Source organism: Antennarius striatus, chromosome 23 (genome assembly GCF_040054535.1).
Source record: "Antennarius striatus isolate MH-2024 chromosome 23, ASM4005453v1, whole genome shotgun sequence".
NCBI lineage: Eukaryota > Metazoa > Chordata > Actinopteri > Lophiiformes > Antennariidae > Antennarius > Antennarius striatus.
In genome coordinates this window covers 4,062,926-4,082,747 of record NC_090798.1, presented here as the reverse complement: position 1 = coordinate 4,082,747, position 19,822 = coordinate 4,062,926, and the positions used below count along the sequence as shown (strand labels likewise).

Here is a 19,822-nt window from a genome sequence, read left to right as displayed (position 1 = left end):
TGAAGGAGAGATGATGAGAATGAGACAGGATGGATACAGTGATGCTTCTTCTCCACCCTCACTAGCTCTATCCTGAAATCCCTCCCAACTTTCACTTCAACCTCTATCCCTCCACCTAGCTAGTGAGACAAGTTAGTCAAAGCGCTCATTAAAAGCTACTCAGCCTCTAATGGCTGAACAAACAGACGAGGTGGAGGTAAAGAGGTGAGATGAGACAGGGTGGGCCAGGCGAAAAAGGTGGTTAATAATGAAGAAATGGGGATGAAAGAAGGATGAGGAAGGAAAAGGAGGAGTAAAGAAAGGAATGCAGACAGATGAGAATGAACGTTTTCAGCATTTAAGAGCTGAAACTAACAGTTCCAGATTTTAAACCACCCTGAGTGTTCATTCTAATATGAAATGAGATGGTGAGATGTTCAGGCAAAGTGACCAGTTGATGATGAGCTGAACGGCGTTACTGCGTGGACACCATCGTTGTGTGTCTGCAGTAGGCACCGATGGAATAATGTCTGCCAATGTACCTTACTTGTTTTTTAGTTAGTTTTTAGCCTTTAGTTACTTTGTTTGCCCTCCATATATCTCTAAAGAAATTCTATGAAAGTCTTCTATAATAGAAATATTTGAAAAATGTATATTTTACAAATATTACTGACGTTAAAATTATCTTTATGCATTTACAAAATTATGACAGGGCGAGAGTGAGCCTGACATTGGATATCCTGAAAAGAACCAAAACAATCAGCTGAAAGGGGATAAAATGCCTTGTGGAATGAAGAGCGGGTGCAGAGGAAAAAGGTTATCCAAGGCTTCGTCACCACGAACAACCCTTTTCATGCCAGACACGTGTAAGATCATCTGATCTACTGTTGGTATGAAGTGTACTGATTAGTGCGGTTTTAAGTATTGAAAACACGTTTTCTGAGAACTTTAAAAGGTTTAATGAAGTTTCGACCTGATCCTCGATTTTTAATTTTAATATGTATTGTGTGCGACTGTGGTTCTTAAATTCAAACACATTGTATTTTCAGGGTAAATTAATCCGTCTGTGTGCGGTCAAAAGGCACAACTCCAGCTGTCCTGTTCAGTTAGCTCGAAATTTGATTGCCTCTAACAATGACAAGCTATTTAAAATGTTGTGAGGTAGCACAAGTTCTGAATGCACGTCAAATAAACAACGGGAGCATTCAGTTACACATATTTTCTCGGGAAAATTTCCAAATCTGAAGCTTGCAATGAATAAAATCAAACAGAAATATTTTGTTGAATATAATAAGAACCTCGTATGTGAATGAGTTTAGTGTTAAAGCAGACTTATATGTCGCTCACCAGGCATCTTCTAAGTTTAGGCATTGTTTGTTGTGAAGGTCCCACAGTTGAATTCAACATTAGTCTCATAATGCCAGAAGCAGGTGGAGTCAAAAACACAGCAGCACATTAAGTCACTGCTTCGCAATATCATAACACACTGATTCACAACTTCTGGAAGGGATTTGACACGGTATATAATATGCTCTCGCTACATCCAGAAATCTGTCAGTCAAAAGAACAGCGGAATGGGCCAGCCAAAAGTCAAGAGGGGGGATCACAGCAAACAATTTATATATATATATATATATATATATATATATGTGCGTGTGTGTGTGTGTGTATATACACACGCACAACACCTAGTTCAACGCTGCTTCAATACACTTCTGACGGGAAGAATGTTAAAAATTACTTTCAGCAGATTCTGACTCTAATCTACGACTTGGAAAATTACTGAAAATGAGTTTGAGACTTGTCAACGTTCAAACTCGCAGGTAAGCATGAGGATCAAGGTTCAGCTGTGTGGATCATCACAAACCACTGCTTTATGGCGGATATCTGTTCACAGCACTTAAAAAATGTTTTAAAAAAAAATCTGAGCTTAAACTTCAGGTACATCTTAATGTAGGATTTCTCTTTGAATAGGACCGGTGTCTGTGGTTTGAATTCAGGGAATTCAAACCACAGACACTGGGAATGATTTTGTGTCACACTATAGCAACACAGACCTGATCCCTCATGAAAACATCGGTGACCCTTCAATGGTGAAAAAAAAAGTTAGACAGGGATAATTTCTTCTCTCTGGATAAAGTTAGTACACAATTATGATCATAATGAAAACCTCTTAATTCTTAATGTTCACTTTTTATGCACATATTTAAATGTTAAGGTGGAGCAGCACCTACAAGTAATGCTTTAACCAGACAGACTTCCTGATAAGTAACTGGTTGGATGCTGGTCACAAAGGTTTGGACATGTGACCACAGATTCAGGCAAACGTGCATCACTCCTCTTTTCATCTCACATGCTGGTTTGGTGAACTCTCAAGTGGAGATTTAGAGCCAAAGCTGAAGGGTTAACAAGGTGAGTTAACAAGGGACTGGTAAACATCACTCCGCCACCACAACGAGCCAGATACTCACCGGCAAGGTCGCATGTTCTACAGGCAATCCCTACAGTAAAAAGCACAAACCAGGACTTTAAGTGGATAAAACAGTAAAGCCTGTTTTATTAATGGGAGACATGGAAAGCTGTAGGAAACTAAAGGAGTCTGACACCCCCATGGAAATTAACGTTTTTTTTCCCACTTCTGCGTGGAAGGTATTTATTGCTCTTGTGTTGACGCTAATCTGGCTTTATCTGGGGAATTTGTCGCAACGTGATGAAGTACCACGGAGAACTCAATGAGCTTTCGGAAAACCGAGGAAAAGACAAACTATCATAGCAGAATTTATCAGCCGATCAAGGCACTTATAAAGAGTAAAACAGGAATGCTACGTTCAGACTCCAGAGCGACTTTCTAATTATCAGACTATTATTTTCACCCAGAAGGCCTTTTTATGCCTTCCCTGTTCAATCTTTATATACAAGCTTGATTTAATTTTAAACAATTAGCACTGAACTGAGTGGTTTATATAAGTACACGGGTTGAGCAAACTTTCCTCTCTGGTGAAGGAGGTATGGGAACGCAGCCTTCAATAAAACTGTTGTAGAAATGGGAGACCAGTATTTTAAAACTGTTACAACCAACTGAACGCGAACACACACCTAAAAATCATGTCGCACTGTTGGTGCCTCACAGCAATAATTCTTAAATACACAAATAAATAATAATTAACTTTATTTATCCTCTGGTCTACTCAGATCAGATCGTTTTTGAAAATCTCCAACACTTAAAATGAGCGGAGTAATTTTCAGTAATATTGGTAGGTAGCAGCAGTTTAAGTACTTTTCCATTTAGTCCTTTCAGCAGTATCCAATGTATTTGTGTGTGACTCGAGTCTTTTATATGATCACCTCTTATTTCACAGGGTCATACCACCCAGCTTTTTAGATCCATAGCATCTGATCTACTTAGGAGGCCTAGCACTGTGTGTGTGTGTGTGTGTGTGTGTGTGTGTGTGTGTGTGTGTGTGTGTGTGTGTGTGTGTGTGTGTGTGTGTGTGTGTGTGTGTGTGTGTGTGTGTGTGTGTGTGTGTGTGTGTGTGTGTTTAAGTGTGTGTGATGGGGTCATGTCCAGGGCTCATGGGGGTGAAGGAAAAGCTTCTTAGAAGTTCTGGAAAACACTTAGCTCGACCACTTTGTGTGTCTGGCCTTGTGGCCTTGTGACCTTCCTTTAGCCAAACCTGTGTGTGCGACCATCAAAAAAAAAAAAATCCCTGTGTGTTTGTGCATGTTTCATGAGAAAGGTGAACGTGCTTGAAACCATGCTTATACTAGAGCCGGTGCATGAATCATGATAATAACGTAGACAAACAATTAAAGACAAGCTCCTTAGTTCATTGCTGAAAAAAAAGGATGAATAGACTTTAAATTCTGGCTGTGTGTGGTCAAGTATTTGCCTTCAGTTCATGCTAGGGATGAATTTCATTTTAAGTAATTTCCATTCTCAAGAAGTCCTTGTGAAAGAAATTAAGATGGATCTGCCATGTTTGAATTACCAACCAATGGTCAGAAAAATGTAAATGTGCTCAGCCTGATAACATCACGTTACAATTTCACACAGTGAAAAGATAATGCTTTGCATTATTTACCCACTACACTTACTGATTTACCATAAACATTTTTTGATATGTTGTAACAAAAATAAATTTGGCCATTCATAATCCTGAGGATTAGCATAATGAACAAAAAGGAGGAACTTTTTATTGATAAATTTTTTATACAATCACCACTTGAAAACCTTTATTATTAATTATCTACATTCTACACTGTTCCTGAGTGTATAATGTCATTACAGTGCAGCTGTAGAGTCAATAGCCTGAGCCTCTGTCTAATCCGGTGCTGCTGACCTGACCAGCTCACCCTTTAATGAGCTTAACAAGCCTCAGGTTAATGATCTAACCCCTAACCAGCCCAAACTCCACATAACGAACTAAAGCAGATTGTCCTGCCCTGTGATGTCTCATGCAGACAGGCTGCCGAGTTAGTTTATGTAACACACACACACACACACACACGCGCGCGCACGCACACACACACACAGAGGAATATTCATATTAAATCATGTAAAAATGTGTTCCAAAAGAAGTTAAAAACAACTGAAAATGTATGTAGAGGTCTGGGTTAGCGACAGGAGCAATGTTGGGATGAAAGCACTGTACTTTCATATGGGTTATAAACAGCCTGACCCCCCACCCCCCCCGCCACCCAAAATAAAGTTGAAAACACACTAAAAAAGGTCACACAATCTAATAATTCATTGGACAGCCTTTAACTTTGATTATATGGCTGTGGTATTAATTCGTTAAACTTCTGCAATGTGAGGTAGGCAGACACATGTGGGAATGTCACTTATTCTAATCACTGATAAAAATGTTTATTACAACAGTTCTGTGCAATGCTTTACATGTTTGAAAGTGTGTGTGTGTACTAACAGGTAGGTTGGTAAACACGCTGAAGGTGCTCTTCAAAAAAGCAATCAGGTCAACCAGGTAGTCGCTGGTGTCCAGAGTCCCACCCCCCTGCACTGCTGCCAACCAATCATAGTCAGCCAGCTGCAGGAACTGGTCGATCTTTGCGTTCAGGCTGGTGTATATTTCTGCCTCGGCAGCGTGACGCGCGTCCTGCAAGATAACAGAAGATGTTCTTTTCATTAAATGATCATTGCTTGGTGTTCTTTAGAATAAAGGAAGATTGGTGAAAGGGAACGGAACAAACTAGAAGGGGAAGAAAAAGAAAAGGAAGTACGGAAAAGTTCAACAGGCAGACGAGGAGGAGGAGTGGCTTGAGCATACCTTAAAAGTGGAGGTCCCATACAGCTTGGTGGTGTTGACAGTGTCAGGTGGGACATTTGTGATGTTTGATATAAACTCCTCCAGGAAGTGACAGCTCTGCTCCAAGTGGGTGGTGTTTATGATAACCTGCACCAACTACATTCCGAGAAAAGAGTTAGTGAAGCAGAATTTCTCCATTAGTCTGCTTATTTACAACTTATGTGATGAAATGGAGTAAATAACATGAGGGGAAACTTTTGCATTCATTTCCACATGCATTTCAAACAAATTAAAGCAAACATCAACTCATAAGTTTACTTTCTTACCATCCTCAACACTTGAATATCTTTTACTGTGTTTCATAAGCCTAGGTTTGGACATTTTTTTCAACATTCTGCTGATTATCTTCATTTTCAGCGCAGTTTCTGACCATTAATTGAACCTATTTAATCAAGGAAGCAGACTTCCTGAATTCCCCCTTTCGTATTGTTACATCCTGTTCTTAAAACTTAATGACTGTTGGTCTCCAGGCCGATCTTCGCGCATGGAAACAAAACAGCGCGTGACGCCGGAAAATAAAACTCATCATATCAGTTTTGCAGTTATGACAACAATAACTACAGGATGAGAGGAGGAAACGTCTGTTTTTGTGGGTGTAAATATACTGGAAAGGTTGAGATTGACCATCTTGAGCATTGTGAGGGAGCTTATCACAAACGCTAACATTTGTTCCTTTACTTAAACAGGCGTGGGGTACCTCTGCCATCCCGACATTCTTCTTCTTTATGGCGTACTGCAGACAGTGGCTGAGGGTTCTGGTCAACAACAGATTTGTTGACTTACGGATCATGTCGTCTATCTCCGTGGAACTATTTACATAAACAAAGACAAAGATGGAGAACCGGTGACTGTGCAGAAGTGATTTCTTCCATTTCTCCAGAAGAGCTGCTGTGTCTGGAAGCCAGTACAAACAGTTTAAGTAATTTTTTTCAGTCTGGGTCTCCACTTGGAAAAAGCCATAATGCCAGCCAATTCAAATGAGTACATTACCTTGTTAAAGAATGGAAGGTCCATTGCCTTAAATCTGCTGATAAGAAGGCAGTTTGTTTAAAATAATTTAAGTAAACTCCTACGGGCAAAGCAAGACAAAGAAACTGTCCTGTGGTATCAATAAAATATCTAAATCTTTTTTGTTGTCTGTCCTTTAAGCTGTGGATTTTTGAAAAATATATTTAACCACCTCCGTCCTCAACAGACTCTAAATAGCCGTCATAAAATTACCACCTCTGTTCAGCCAACAAGGCGTAAAGAAAGCCAGCAGGCTGTTAAGTCTGAAATGAGCTCAAAATTGCTGTTAAAACAAATGTTTGAAGGCACTAATCAGACCCACTTAGAAAACCTCTGACATTCTATCGATTCTGTTATGTTTGAAATGTGGGTGATGTTTAGTGAAGAAACGCAGACATGATTCTGAACACAGTTTTGAGACTCAAGCAAAGTTTTTCATGGCATTGCCTCCTGTTTGGTAAGTGGTTCCTGGAAGCTGCACAAAAAGATGAAATGAGGCCTGTTTGAATGTGAAACGAAGCTGAACACACAGACGGGAGGCAAGGTGTGGAACAAAATGGATAAAAAACAAAGACAGGACAGGGTAGGTACAAGTCTTAAGAGGAGGTGCATAAGTCAGAATGGGGGCAACCCCATAAAAGGACATTTTATATACTATAAAATGAAAGAAATAGAAGAGGTCAAACAGATAATTAGAAGTTAAAGTGACCGTCATCATGAAGGAAAGACGACATGTATGCTTTAGTGCGTTCCAGAGCCTTGTGGTTAACAAACTCTTTCCAGCCAAATAAGTAAATCATCTGTGTCTGGAATTCAATCTAAAAACACACACAAACACGCGCACACACGAAATCTCCTGAGGGACGACGAGAGCTGGAATTCCAAACACACGGTGTCTCCAAAAAAGCAGAAGAATCCTAAAAACGTTCTGACAATTTGGATCAGAGAGGAGAATTTCCTGGAGCGGCAGAAGTGCTGAGTGGACAAATAGCATGTGTGTGTGTGTGTGTGTGTTTGTGTGTGTTCATAGCGAGTGCAAAAAGTCAACGTACGCTAGTGAACTCTGCGAGCATAGACATGCTGCAGGACTTGGACAGAGTGAATATTCTTCTGCTGCCATTAGTCATAATAAATACACGGTGGTCGGTGTCGTCAAAAGGAAGCCAGGAGCCTTCAGTGGAGGCAGCTTTACAGCAGAGTTGGGAATGCTGTATAGAACTACTATGGTGAGGTCATGACTTGCCCTTGTCCAACTCTTGATAGGTTTGGCATGACAATCTCACGCGGTCGACGTTCCTTGTCACGCTGACATGTATGAGATAGACATTTGTGAACTTCAGTCTCTATTTATACTTATATGACCAACTCTGAACTGTGCATTTTGCCTGATGGTGTTTAGCGAACCCTTTCGTACAATAATCTGTCTGTGATGTCTTTCATTCAGTTAACTCATTGATAGCTAATATTTTGCAGAGTCATGACATCAAATTGCAAAATGTATTATGTTACAAAATCCAAGCAAATACAAACTTTGGCTGATCGCTGTAAACAGGTTGCTACTATTTAAAATTATTTATTACATTTTAATAATTTGGAGCAAATTTGGCCAAGGCACCAAAATAGTCAAAGCGTCACCATAGTATGGATTCCTTGCATTTATACACCAATTACAACCAATCAACAGGGAAAGAAAGGAGAGGTTAGAGCCTAGAGGAATGAACCACAGGTATTCGTATGCTGAGCCACCAAACACACACTGGACAGTAAAACAAGCATACACACACGCATGGTCACAGAACACTGGTTGAATGTCTTATCCACATATAATAGAAATCAACTGTGGTCATCAACTTTGCAGGCAAGTAAACACAGCTCTGTGTTTGTCTACTAAATTTTGGATGACTGACAATTTAAGTGAGCTTGTAATTAAAGTTTTGATCCGTGCGTGTGTTTGCTGTATGTTCCCAGTGTTTCTCATAGGTTTTCCAGCTTCTAATGGGTCTTAAGTACAACTTTTTAGATCACGTGTCACAGAAACATCAATAGGCTACATCACATCGGGGTTCAACTCTTCACCTTCTGAACTGATACTACTCAAAAGCTACACATGATGGCCAAAAGTATGGGGTTGCGTTTCCACAGCTTTGATTAACTGGTGTTTAAGATCGAACAGCGGGCACAACTTCAACGTCTGATTTTTAATCTTTTCTATTAGCTTATGTGGAAACCATGGCAGAGAAACGTTTTCCCTTTCATTCCTGGTGTCCTCGTTTTCCTTCGATCTGTGTCTCGACAGAGCCAGCTGACATCTCCTTCTCAGCAGCACCCTGCTTCATATTCATTCATATTCAGACATTCACACTGTGTGGGACTGAAGACTTGGGGTTCAGTGCGTGGATCACAGGCATCACTGAGACTTCCTTTTTCCTTACGACTGTCCTTATCCCAGATTTTCTACAGGTTGCATCTAACCCACAACTATACACTTTCGGCAATGTTTTTTATTTTCATTTCCTGAACATTAAAATATCTTCACTTCATGACTGCTTTGTTTATAAAAATGATTTTTGAGATTTGTGCCAAATACAAAACCCATCTTTATCTGACTGAGTTAGTTTCCCAGGAGTTCCTACAGTTTATCATGTGGGAGACTCGAATGTCTGAATCAGATGGCATGGCAACATCATTACTCATAGCAACAGTTGCTAACTCATGCTTGGACTGCAGGTAAGGTCTGAACAAAGACAGGGGATTCATCATTTGGGGACCATGAATATCTATGCATAGCTGGCCCCAATGAAATAATTCAGTGTAGAGGTGGAAAAGAAAAGGGCAATAAGGACATTTGGACTTAACACACCCACCCACGCACACACACACTCACACACACACACACACACAACATCCTCTCTTTCCGCCTGAATCAGAATCACAGAGGTTAGGGTCAGAGGTCAGTGAGATCAATGACCACAGACCTGCTCCATCAAACTGTGTGCTTCCGGATGTGTGCGTCGGCGTTTGAAGCAGGCAGGAAGGAGAGCCGCTGAGGTAACCAGATATCAGGACCATAGAAACGAAGCCAGGTCAAACGACTTAGAGGAAGATTCAGGCCGTCTGGCCAGTAAGGGTCAGACTGCATCGGTCTGGCCGTTTCTGTTAGTTCAGAGGTTTCAGGGTTGTTGTAACAATGTCCTGACTCAGGCAGAAACAGATCACCTTGCTGCCTAATGTTACAGCTTTTTGGGACAAAGACTTCATTTCATGTTTTATACGACCCAGTGGGATTCTGAGCAGCGTGTTTTAATGTAGGGAGGTCATCTGTTTTTAAGATTTGTGCACTTATCTTTAGTAAGAACCAATTTGTTTTGAACTTTCGTCTAGTAATATCAGACAATTATAGTAATAAAGAATAAATTAGAGTGGGTGTTTTGGCCTGGGTTGGCCTCGTACATCCCCTAATATTTTAAAACTAGTTCACACAGACAGATTTTGTTATTTTCTTTCATTCTATGGTGTTGATTCTTTTCTTTGATTAGATGACTTAATATCTAATCAGTCCTCCCACTCTGTCTTCTGTTCTTCCGCTGTTCACAAATAAACAATATTTTCTTGGTTCCTGGCCCCCAATGCACACATGCACACACACACACGCTCAAATGCACACACATTGTCATCTACTTTAATATATGCACAAAAAGTGACATCTTTAAAAGCAAAGCTATGAAATAATGTTAACCATTGCTACTTACACACACTGATCATGTTTTCAGTGTGTTTTTTACTTTAAAACGTGTATGGAAGAGTACATTTTATTATAGTTTATTCATGAAGGCTGATTGGTGTCATCAGTGTGTGTGATATTCAAAAGGATTTGGGAGGAAGCATGCATTTGAAGGGCACACCCGTCCATGGAGTTCAAGTCTTGTGGATAGAAAGTCCGAATTGATTTGAGGTAACGCAGTCATTTAGAGATGAGCAAAAAACCCTAATTTGATGTACAATAATGGTTTAGTTTGGAGAGAAACCAATGAATCGTCTCTAAAGACATTGAGTGCAATTCCACATTTCCATGTGTGAATGGGATTTATCATCTACCTGTCTTGTCTAGACAGACGTTAGCTCACACCTCACAAAAGCACATTACTTTAATTTAATTAATTTATATACAGGTCCCCCAGGCTGTGTGCGGTTACATACACATCTTACAGTAATGACAGGGTTCCCCATGCCTTTATTTTTTTGTGGTCGCCACATATTAATTTTCTGTTTTAGCAGCGGTGCGCCTCCCCCTCGCTAACTGTTTCTCTTTTGCTCAGAGCATGTGTTTCCCACACAGACTTTACTTGGGCAGGCTGCCCAGGTGTATCAACAGCAGCTGAAGAATATCTGGAGACCCATTATAGCATTTTTTTTAAAAGCTTTGCGTTTTATCCAACCTGAAAGACGGGCTTTTTGGTTATCTAGCAGACGAGAGGGACTTAACGTCAATAATTGCAGTGTAGCCTCTCCTGTTTAATATTTGCCTACTTCAGCCGTTGTTTTAAGCTTGTAAGAGTACCTGTTGGGCGTCTGTTTCAACAGCCGCCAAGCTGCTTTCAATAGTTCCGACAGGCTACGTCATAACACGAAGCTAACTCCTCCACAGAGCGCTCACCTGCTGTAAAAATTAAATCAAGTGTGAAAAACAACAACGTGTAGAGACAACGTGTTGGTGAAGAAACGAAACACAGCAGCAACAGGGAAAATGAAAGATATGACAGGGCAAACTGCCGAGTGTGTGTGCGTGTGTGTATCTGCATTTAAATGTTGACATAAGCAGTAACTGAAGTACTAGAAAAGAGATCAGTGAGCGTTTTCTGCTCTATTAAAAATAGACAAATACAAGCAGTCATGCTTCAAACTGAAATGCTGAATGTTTAGTGTTTACTCAGCCCACATATCCCTACACTGGAACCAGATCTTACATATACATCTAAATTAAAGATTTCTTGACAAAAAAAAAAGATTTTGCTGACACCAAGAGAGTTCCTAGTATTTTCAAGTCAAATTCAGGTTTTTTTCCCCCATTGAGGGACACTTTCATGCCCTATGGCTGTCCACAGCAATTAGGGTTGCAGTACTGAAAGCATTAAGACAATGAGACCAATGTCCCGTTACAAACAAAATCAAAAGTTCATTGATAGATTACTTGATCAATGAATGTCAGTCACCATGAAAAGCTAGTATACCTGAGGTGCAGATCTTCAGAGTACTTTAGACAAGCATAGATGAACTCCTTGATTTGACCGTAGACTTTTGGCACAAACTCAGAGAAGGGAAGTTTCTTTGGGAACGGAAGCTAGAAGACACAGAGCAAAACGGGGATTTTATGAAATGGTCTATTTAACATAAAATTGATCACACAAATGTTTAAAACTTAATGCCTGTTGAGACATTTTTTGTGTTGATAAAAATTAAAGTAAATCATATTAATATGTCTTGCTGTATTATTTCTCCTTTCTTACTGATCAAACCAATATCTGCTCTGTGTACCTTTTCCAGTTCAGGGTCTTGCAGGGGAAATTGGGAGGAGTAATGTCTGTACTCCTGCTCCGTAGAGACTGGGATTGGACTATAGTTATCCTGGTCCAACACATGTCTGGAGAGCAGAAAAAGAAAATTACAGGTAAATAATTCAGTGGAGGTATAAGACCACTGAGTGAGACGCCATCAGTCTCCCTCTCTCACATATGTACACAATCATCCCATTGGGGGTCATTCTAATGCTTGAGGTTTTCTTAGCAACCTCCCCTCTTTCACCACCCCCACTTCTTTTTGGCCCTTCAGACTTCGGACGTTCCAACGTTCCATGGAGAGGCCGTGAACCGGAGAGCGCTCCTTCTCCAACAATACAACACAGCATTCCTGCGGTCTGCCCATGTTCGCACGCGTGCGTGTGTGTATGTGTGTCTGTGTGTGTGAGAGAGTAAGAGAGAGATAGGAAGGAGAGAGAGAGTTTGTTTGTTTATCCGCCCTCACACTTGGTCCCAATGGTGTCTTTGCACAAACGCCGTGGTGAAACAATGGCATGTAAGCTCAAGCATGCACACAGATATAAATGGACACCAACTTACGAGGCTACCAGCTATTCTGAAGGGTAAAGAATGCTCCGGACATTTGCTTTAAAACACTTCCTCTCTCTGGCTAGTTGTAAAACTTCAAACCAAAGACGAGGAAGTTTCCCACAAACAGTTACGGTCAAGTGTGTGTCTGTGTGTGTGGTGGTCCAACAATTCTCTGTGCCCTCATGACTGGAAAGTGGAAGGTCAGCGCGGCACGCAATTTCCAGCATGTCCTGGGAAACAATATAACTGTCTACACATTCACACGACGGTGCTTTCCCTTTGCTCGTCTCTCAGCAAGTCGGTACCTGAAGGTGACGTTCCATCTCTTGAGAAGGATTTCTCCGTACTGATCCCTGATCTCAAGCAGCATGTCAAACAGCTGTGACACCGGGAAGCCATAACCCTGCAAGAGGAGAAAACCAGACAGACGAGTCAGTGGCCAGCCACCCACGAAAACGCACATCAGTATTTTCTCAGAGAATTTTCAATTTTACAAAGAAACAGACAAGCAGTGGAATTATTTCTCCATTAGCCTGAATATTAGGCAGGTGGCAGAAGAGAAGAGAAGAGAAGAGAAGAGAAGAGAAGAGAAGAGAAGAGAAGAGAAGAGAAGAGAAGAGAAGAGAAGAGAAGAGAAGAGAAGAGAAGAGAAGAGAAGAGAAGAATTCAGCAGCACCTCATCACTTCACATGAATGACTTTTAGGCCTTCTACCATCCATTCACCGCTTCCCCTACCTCATTTTCTCTCACTCATCTACAAGTGTTTCTCCTGACTTTATTTTACCCACATCCCCTTGTGTCTCCCCTTCATCTCTCCATCTTCTCATCAATCGCACACATGCATACAAAAAAGAGTAACCATAAGGAGAGCAAACTGACATCAGATGACAAATGTCTATTTCCAAGAAGGTCAAATTAAGAAAGTCTTTCTTTAGAGACAGGCAGCCAAACATTCTGTAAGTAAAGAACAGGCTTTGAACAGATTTCATGGTTCCCTGGAGTTGAACCGCTTACTTGCCATGTGCCAAAATACCTGAATATAATAACGAAAAAGTCAAGAAGGCAAGAATGGAAAGAAAATGTCTTAAGCTCGATGTTAAGAGGGCTGGAGGGATGGTAAACTTTCCTTCCCCCATAGCGTGTCATTAGCAACACACACATACCTGCAATGTATCAGCGAAGAGGACAATTAGGTTCTTTAGATCCAGCACCAGGTCAGGGTTGTCACAGTATGACTGCAGAGACATGGGATTGTGTCACAGGGCCGGTGTGACTCCACACAACAGTCGTAAAGTACAGTCACAGATGTCATTCCATCACACTTTTTGTTCATGAATGTGATTTGTGTTTGGTTGTGTGTCCTTACAGAGTGTGTCCTCAGGGCGGCAGTGATTTTAGATAGTGCCAACTCCCAAAGCTCCTCCACATAGGCTCTGTTGACTAAACCCTGTGTGGTGTGAAGAATGTGATCCTCTACAACAAAGAAGCTGAATGGAGGATCGGAGACAAAAACAGATAAAATGTATGATACACCCAAACAATCAGCGCAAAGGATCCAAACACAAAAAAGTGAAAAGCACCTAAGTTTTCATCACATGCAGCGTTTTCATGAACTGTTAATGTCCAAAACACTTTCTTTTCCTAGCCACCTGTTTCTATGTACATTTTTGATTAGTACATGGGAAAAAAAACATTGGATCCGTGTGAAAGGATGAAGCCACGGCAATCCTCAATGACAAAAACATGAGCGTCAAATTTCCAACACATTTTCCACAGTTTCAGATTTGACTGGTACTCTCCTTTATTCTCATGATGTCATGGTGTTTTCTTGCCATGGTTTAAAAGCACCTGATGGGAAAATTAGTGCACACCAACTTATCTTACTGCCTACACTACAAGAGAGGAAACCTTCCTAGTCTTTATCAGAAACAAATCAGTTTTTAACTTAAAAAATTTACCTATGCAAAGTTTATGGTTTCAATCACCATAAGTCTGTTTTTAACTAAAACCTCCCATAATCTTCTGTCAAAGTAGCCCATCATCAAATTTAAGTTTAATCGGCTGCTGGAAACATATTTAAATTACATATTATCATAAATTCCACTGACTCATTTCTTCCTAGTCAAATGGAGCTTTATGAAACACCAAGAGTTACTCTGATATAGGACTAAGGACTAATATAACTTTTTTATTTGACTAGTGATCATATGCTGGCCTTGTATACGGCGCCTCTCATTCATCAGCTCTGTACTAATAAAGACTGAATGAATCACAAAACGGTAAACTTAACATTTAGCACACTTCCCAGTTGTTACAATGAATGAACAACGGATAGAATTACTAAGGGAGTGTTAGAGATGAAAAGATGATTGGTGGGATGGATTGATGGATGTGAAATGAGGAGACGAAAGAAAGAAAGAAGGAACGACAGACTTTGGTGGTGAAGAAAAACAGAAATGGATGAGAGAAATGGGATGGCACCTTCCAAAACTACAAATGGGAATAGCAGATCTGGAAGTGTGTGTATGTATGTGTGTGTGTGTGTGTCCTGGCAATGTTTATAGAAGTCTGGTCCAGTCAGACAGACAGACAAGGAATAACAGCAATAAGCCGTCACACACACTATCAATCCTGAACACTTGTGTCTGTTTGTGACAAAGAATTGAATAGAGTGATGGATTACAAAAGTAAAATGAAAGGAAGAACAAGTGTGGGCAGAGAGGGATGAAAAAGATGCTAAAATAAGAGTGAGACGGAAGGTAGAGGCGAATCGATGTCAAACGGTCTTCAGTCAGTTAAATGAAATGGATTGAGATGAGGTGTCACTAAATGTTGAATGTTTACATTCACTCGGTTTCTGGATCTCACTCCGCATTCTGCCAAGTTACACAGAAGACTTAGAATGGGTGGTTGGATTGAGAGGTGGATGACAGATGGAGAAGTGGATACAGGGAGGATGTGGATGGCTAGATCTGTGGATTGTACGGACGGATGTCTGGAGAGAAAGGCAACGGGTGACGGATGGACAAAGAAAAGAATGGATGAGGATAAGTAGATGACTTGAAAGTCAGGAAGTAAACTGACACCAACGTGCATGCACAAACATCTAGAAATCTGATTAGCAATCAAAGCAAAAAAGGAGGTTGCTGTTCTTTCCTTTCAATTACTCAAATGCTATTTTTGCACAAATAATGTTCAAAGTACTTCTGAAAAGTGAGTCGACTCATTTGCAGTGCAACTACACATGTACCAATAACTATTACTGGATTATTAACATAACGATGACAACCTGAAAACACCACAAGCTCTAAAGTCACATGCAGCGTTACGGATTGGGTCCATGTTTATGCATGTGAGATGACTTCATGAAGAACCTTAAGTCGCACGGGATACACAGAACTGTGTCTGAACACAAAACAGCTTGATAAATGTTTCATAGGAGTTATTGTGACATCATGATCTAATCCTGGATCCTGCAACCTGCACAACATGACAACAGATACTCTAGCAATAGTCAATGTAGGTGCAATTTGAAGATTTAGTCTTAATATATGTTGTCAGCAGCTAAATTTACAGAAACAAGTAATTACATTACTTTCAATGTGAGTATAGAAATAAAGATATTTGCATGAACAGATATACAGAAATGAAAATGGCTCCAAAATAAGTTTATGATCAAGAAAACATCTGAAGAAACTACAGATGAGGACAAAGACACTCACCCTACAATCTGGTTGAAGTATCGCCGGTATCCTTCCAGAGTTTCATGCTAGAAACATGAAAAACCAAAAAACAATAAAAAGTGCAATTGCTGAGGAAAAATTACTGAAACAATGTGTAGGACATTCCTTGAAACTTCAAAGTAGTATTTCGTAATTTTGTTATATGTTTAGGGTAAATCCATTTGTTCAATATTATAATACTGTATATAAATGATAGTAACATTAGTTAACATTAGTTATTTATTAAGGAGTGTGTGAGAGGAGCGTGTGTGTTGGGGGTGGGCATAATTAGCAGTGTGTGGACATGACAGTGCATATATGTAAACATGGGGAGTGGAGGTGCGGGGTCATACCATGTTAGAGTGGGGCTGCAGTACAAGGCGAGCCTGTTTCCTCCTCTGCTTTCTGTAGTAGTTCTCAAACACGTCACGCAAACCCTAAAACATAAATTACAGGTAAGAATGTGTGGGTGGGTGGATGGATAGGTGGCTGGCTGGATGGATGGATGGATAGAGTGAGATATCCTTTAGTAAACATTATAGAGGTAACAAGAAATTAATTTATGTGATGGGATAGTCTAACAATGTAATTCAAGAATAATAGTCTATAGATTACTAGTTTTTTCTTCCCATTGTTCATTGTCTTGTTTTGGGCGACTGGTTTTATAGACCGATCCACCTTGAAATTATTTGAATTATTAATCACAAGTTCACACAGAGCAGTTGAACTTGTGATTAAAATCCAATGAGACGCATTAGCCATGGTAGCTACAGCTTGTAAAGTGAGAAAAGAAAAAAACGACGCAAAAGTAAATTAACTTGTTTCTATACAATTTAGAAGGGGTGTTGCTGTAACGACCACCCGTAAACTTACATAAGTTTAGCATTCCTATGACATGAAGTGAAGGAGAACAGAAAAATTGTTTACATTTTTTCCCCCCATTTGACAGTTTCTCTCTGGGAATTATTTAGTCTGAAAACACCATTGGACATGAGTCCGATCCTATCGTGATCAGACATGAGTCCGATCACGATAGCCAGTAAACTAGCTAGTTACACAAAGGCTAGCTTAAGTATTAAAGTCACTAAGAGTAGCTGAATTGTCGCTAACACTAGCGAGAAACTCTGATTTAACGGCTTACGTTATGCTGCCACCTGCTGGAAATCCAAATATACTGTAGAGCAGTACCAAACAACTGGCTCATAGATGATTCGGCATCACTATCATGTCAAAAATGTGATCAAGCACTTGTATTTTATGACTTTGCATGATGTTTGAAGAATTTAAAAGACAACTAATGCATTTTACCAGAAAACAAGAAAATTGACTTTTTGCTCTTTTATTATGCGATATCCTTCCAGATACTGGGATTACCCGCTTTTCGTGCATTTAGACTTAGATGGAATGTGTGGTCCAAGCTGTGGAGCTGTAGGTTCATCTCTCAGAGTAGCAAGAGATGCAGCCAAATGTTTGAGGGCCTCATTGTTTTTGGGGGGAAGGTCGGATCTAATGAGGTATAAAACCAAAGTAAGACCCACTGAATGAGGGGAAAGTGGAGATAAGGTCATGTGAGAGTGTGAGCTAGTAAGACAGACATAGAGCATATGTCTTTGGTGAGTAGTGCTGGTCAGTTTGGGTTGGCGTTCCTGGTCAGACATCAAAACTGAAAGCCGCACACAACAAAACACACAATCGTCTTTCTAAACTTGACCGCCTCATATCTTTTCTTTCCACTGCACAGAAGCAGTCTCTTATCTGTGTGTGTCTTCAGCCTCTATCTAGGGCTGAGACCAGGACACAGAGTCCTCTGTGAGGTCAGAGATAAGAGCTCAGGACTGGACAGATAACAAGTCGTACCCCCTTACATATGCACAAGACCACCATTCAGATCACTGGGCTCTGATGACGATCAATACCTGATGTCACCATGACCCCAGGGGTATAAGTAGAAACTGAACTGAAATCAATTAAGGCTGTTTTCACTGGCAAAATATCATCTAATTCCAACATTATCCAAAGGCAATAATAACATTAAAGCCCCCACTCTGCCCACTCTGATGGTCCCACTGATTCCCCCAACCATGTTCAGTGCACCGGACTTCGGGCCTATGATTCCTTTGATCACACCTCAACACGCAATATGCGCATGAGGGTAAAAAGAACGATTGTTCGGGCCCGACGTTGCCCAACCTCAGCTGGAAAAAGGTGGACTTCAAACGTGGAAAAAAGGGGATGTGGAAACAGAGAAGAGAGAATGGATGGAGGGGAAGTAAAAAAACATGTAGAAAGCGGTGGTCTTGATTGCAAATGGGATTCCACATCCAGGTCTACTACAAAAATAAATGAAACCGATACATGCGCGTGTCTGAGTGAGTACAAGTCATTCTCGTTTAACAATCAAACTGTGTGTGTGTCAATGATTTTCCAGTTATCCCCCTGCCCAGTACGGCAAACTGTGCTGGGCATTCTGGTTTCCTTTTCTAATAATAAATCCACGTCTCTGCCCAAATGGCCTGTCAATCAAATAGCTGTGACACCAGTTTAATAGAGAAAACAGTTTCTGTGTGTGTGCGTGTTCTATGTGTCTGTTTTTAAAAAGGTAACATGACCAAAATTATTCACACAATTTTAATATTGTTATGTTTTAAATGTAGTAAATGACAATAGCAACACAAACAAAAAAGAGTGAAATTACAGTGTGTGTGTGTGTGTGTGTGTGTGTGTGTGTGTGTGTGTGTGTGTGTGTGTGTGTGTGTGTGTGTGTGTGTGTGTGTGTGTGTGAGCAAAGTAGACAGAGAATAAGCACGAGCGGGGCTGACCTCAGAGGTGAAGGGGTCAGGCCTTTCAACACCTTCTTCGAGACTGAACACACTCCTTTCCCTTCTCATTCTTCATCCTCTTGTTTCCATCGCCATTTTTTTCCATTTTCGTTCTTCCCCCTTCTCCACTCCTCCCTCCCACTCTGAAGTTACCCCCTCTGTCTCTAATCTTTCTCCCTCCGTGCTGCGTTTCACCCTCGTCTTCCTGTTTTTTGCCCCTTAACCTCCCCGTGACCTCCCTCTTTCCCTTCTCCTCCTTTAACTCAGTATCGCTCTGTCTCACTGTTTTCTCTGTTTGAAGTTAGGTATGTTAGTTTTGTTTTGGTTTTTTTGGGTGATAAATCCAAAAAACCCAAAGTGATTAGCTAAAGTAGGAGATGGAAGATGCTCTTTTGAGCAAGTGTGGTATGTTCCCATTCTTTCCTCATGCCCACAACAGTTCTTCAGCTCTTTCAATTTTTCTGACTTCCCTCACCGCTCGTTCTCCACGACAGTTGAACCACGCTCTCCCTTCCTCGCAACCCAATCGCTTTTATCCCCCCCCACCTTCCATCATCATCTCACCCCCTTTACCCTTTCACTAACCTCACTCTCCCTTTTTTTGTCGCCTCCGTCCATCGCTCTTTTTGCCTGTTCATTTTCTCCTTCCTGTCAAAGTTCATGCACTTCCTGTCCCCCTGCCAGAGCACTCCCACCACAACAACACACTCACACACACAATGTGCAACTAACCCAGCCATAGCCCAGTCGACACCTTCATCCATGTCACTTTTGCTGCAACCAAGATGAGACACACACTCTCTTTCAAAAACACACACACACACACACACACACACACACACACACACACACACACACACACACA

At 40.8% G+C, this 19,822-nt stretch overlaps 1 protein-coding gene across 2 annotated transcripts in view; it reads right to left on the bottom strand.

Moving 5' to 3' along the window:
* The window catches only part of exoc6b (exocyst complex component 6B), a 71,179-nt gene that overhangs the window by 30,354 nt on the left and 21,003 nt on the right, over window positions 1–19,822 (bottom strand). Inside the window, exons 9-19 of one of the 2 annotated variants that reach the window (XM_068308371.1) lie at window positions 16,492–16,575; window positions 16,139–16,185; window positions 13,783–13,903; window positions 13,580–13,651; window positions 12,721–12,818; window positions 11,844–11,949; window positions 11,540–11,649; window positions 6,001–6,112; window positions 5,265–5,399; window positions 4,905–5,093; window positions 2,451–2,480 (exon numbers count right to left, since the gene is read on the bottom strand). In XM_068308371.1, the coding sequence (XP_068164472.1) occupies window positions 2,451–2,480; window positions 4,905–5,093; window positions 5,265–5,399; window positions 6,001–6,112; window positions 11,540–11,649; window positions 11,844–11,949; window positions 12,721–12,818; window positions 13,580–13,651; window positions 13,783–13,903; window positions 16,139–16,185; window positions 16,492–16,575 (1,104 nt within the window). The remainder of the gene's footprint in view (window positions 1–2,450; window positions 2,481–4,904; window positions 5,094–5,264; window positions 5,400–6,000; window positions 6,113–11,539; window positions 11,650–11,843; window positions 11,950–12,720; window positions 12,819–13,579; window positions 13,652–13,782; window positions 13,904–16,138; window positions 16,186–16,491; window positions 16,576–19,822) is intronic. The other variant, XM_068308372.1, reaches the window with a different exon arrangement.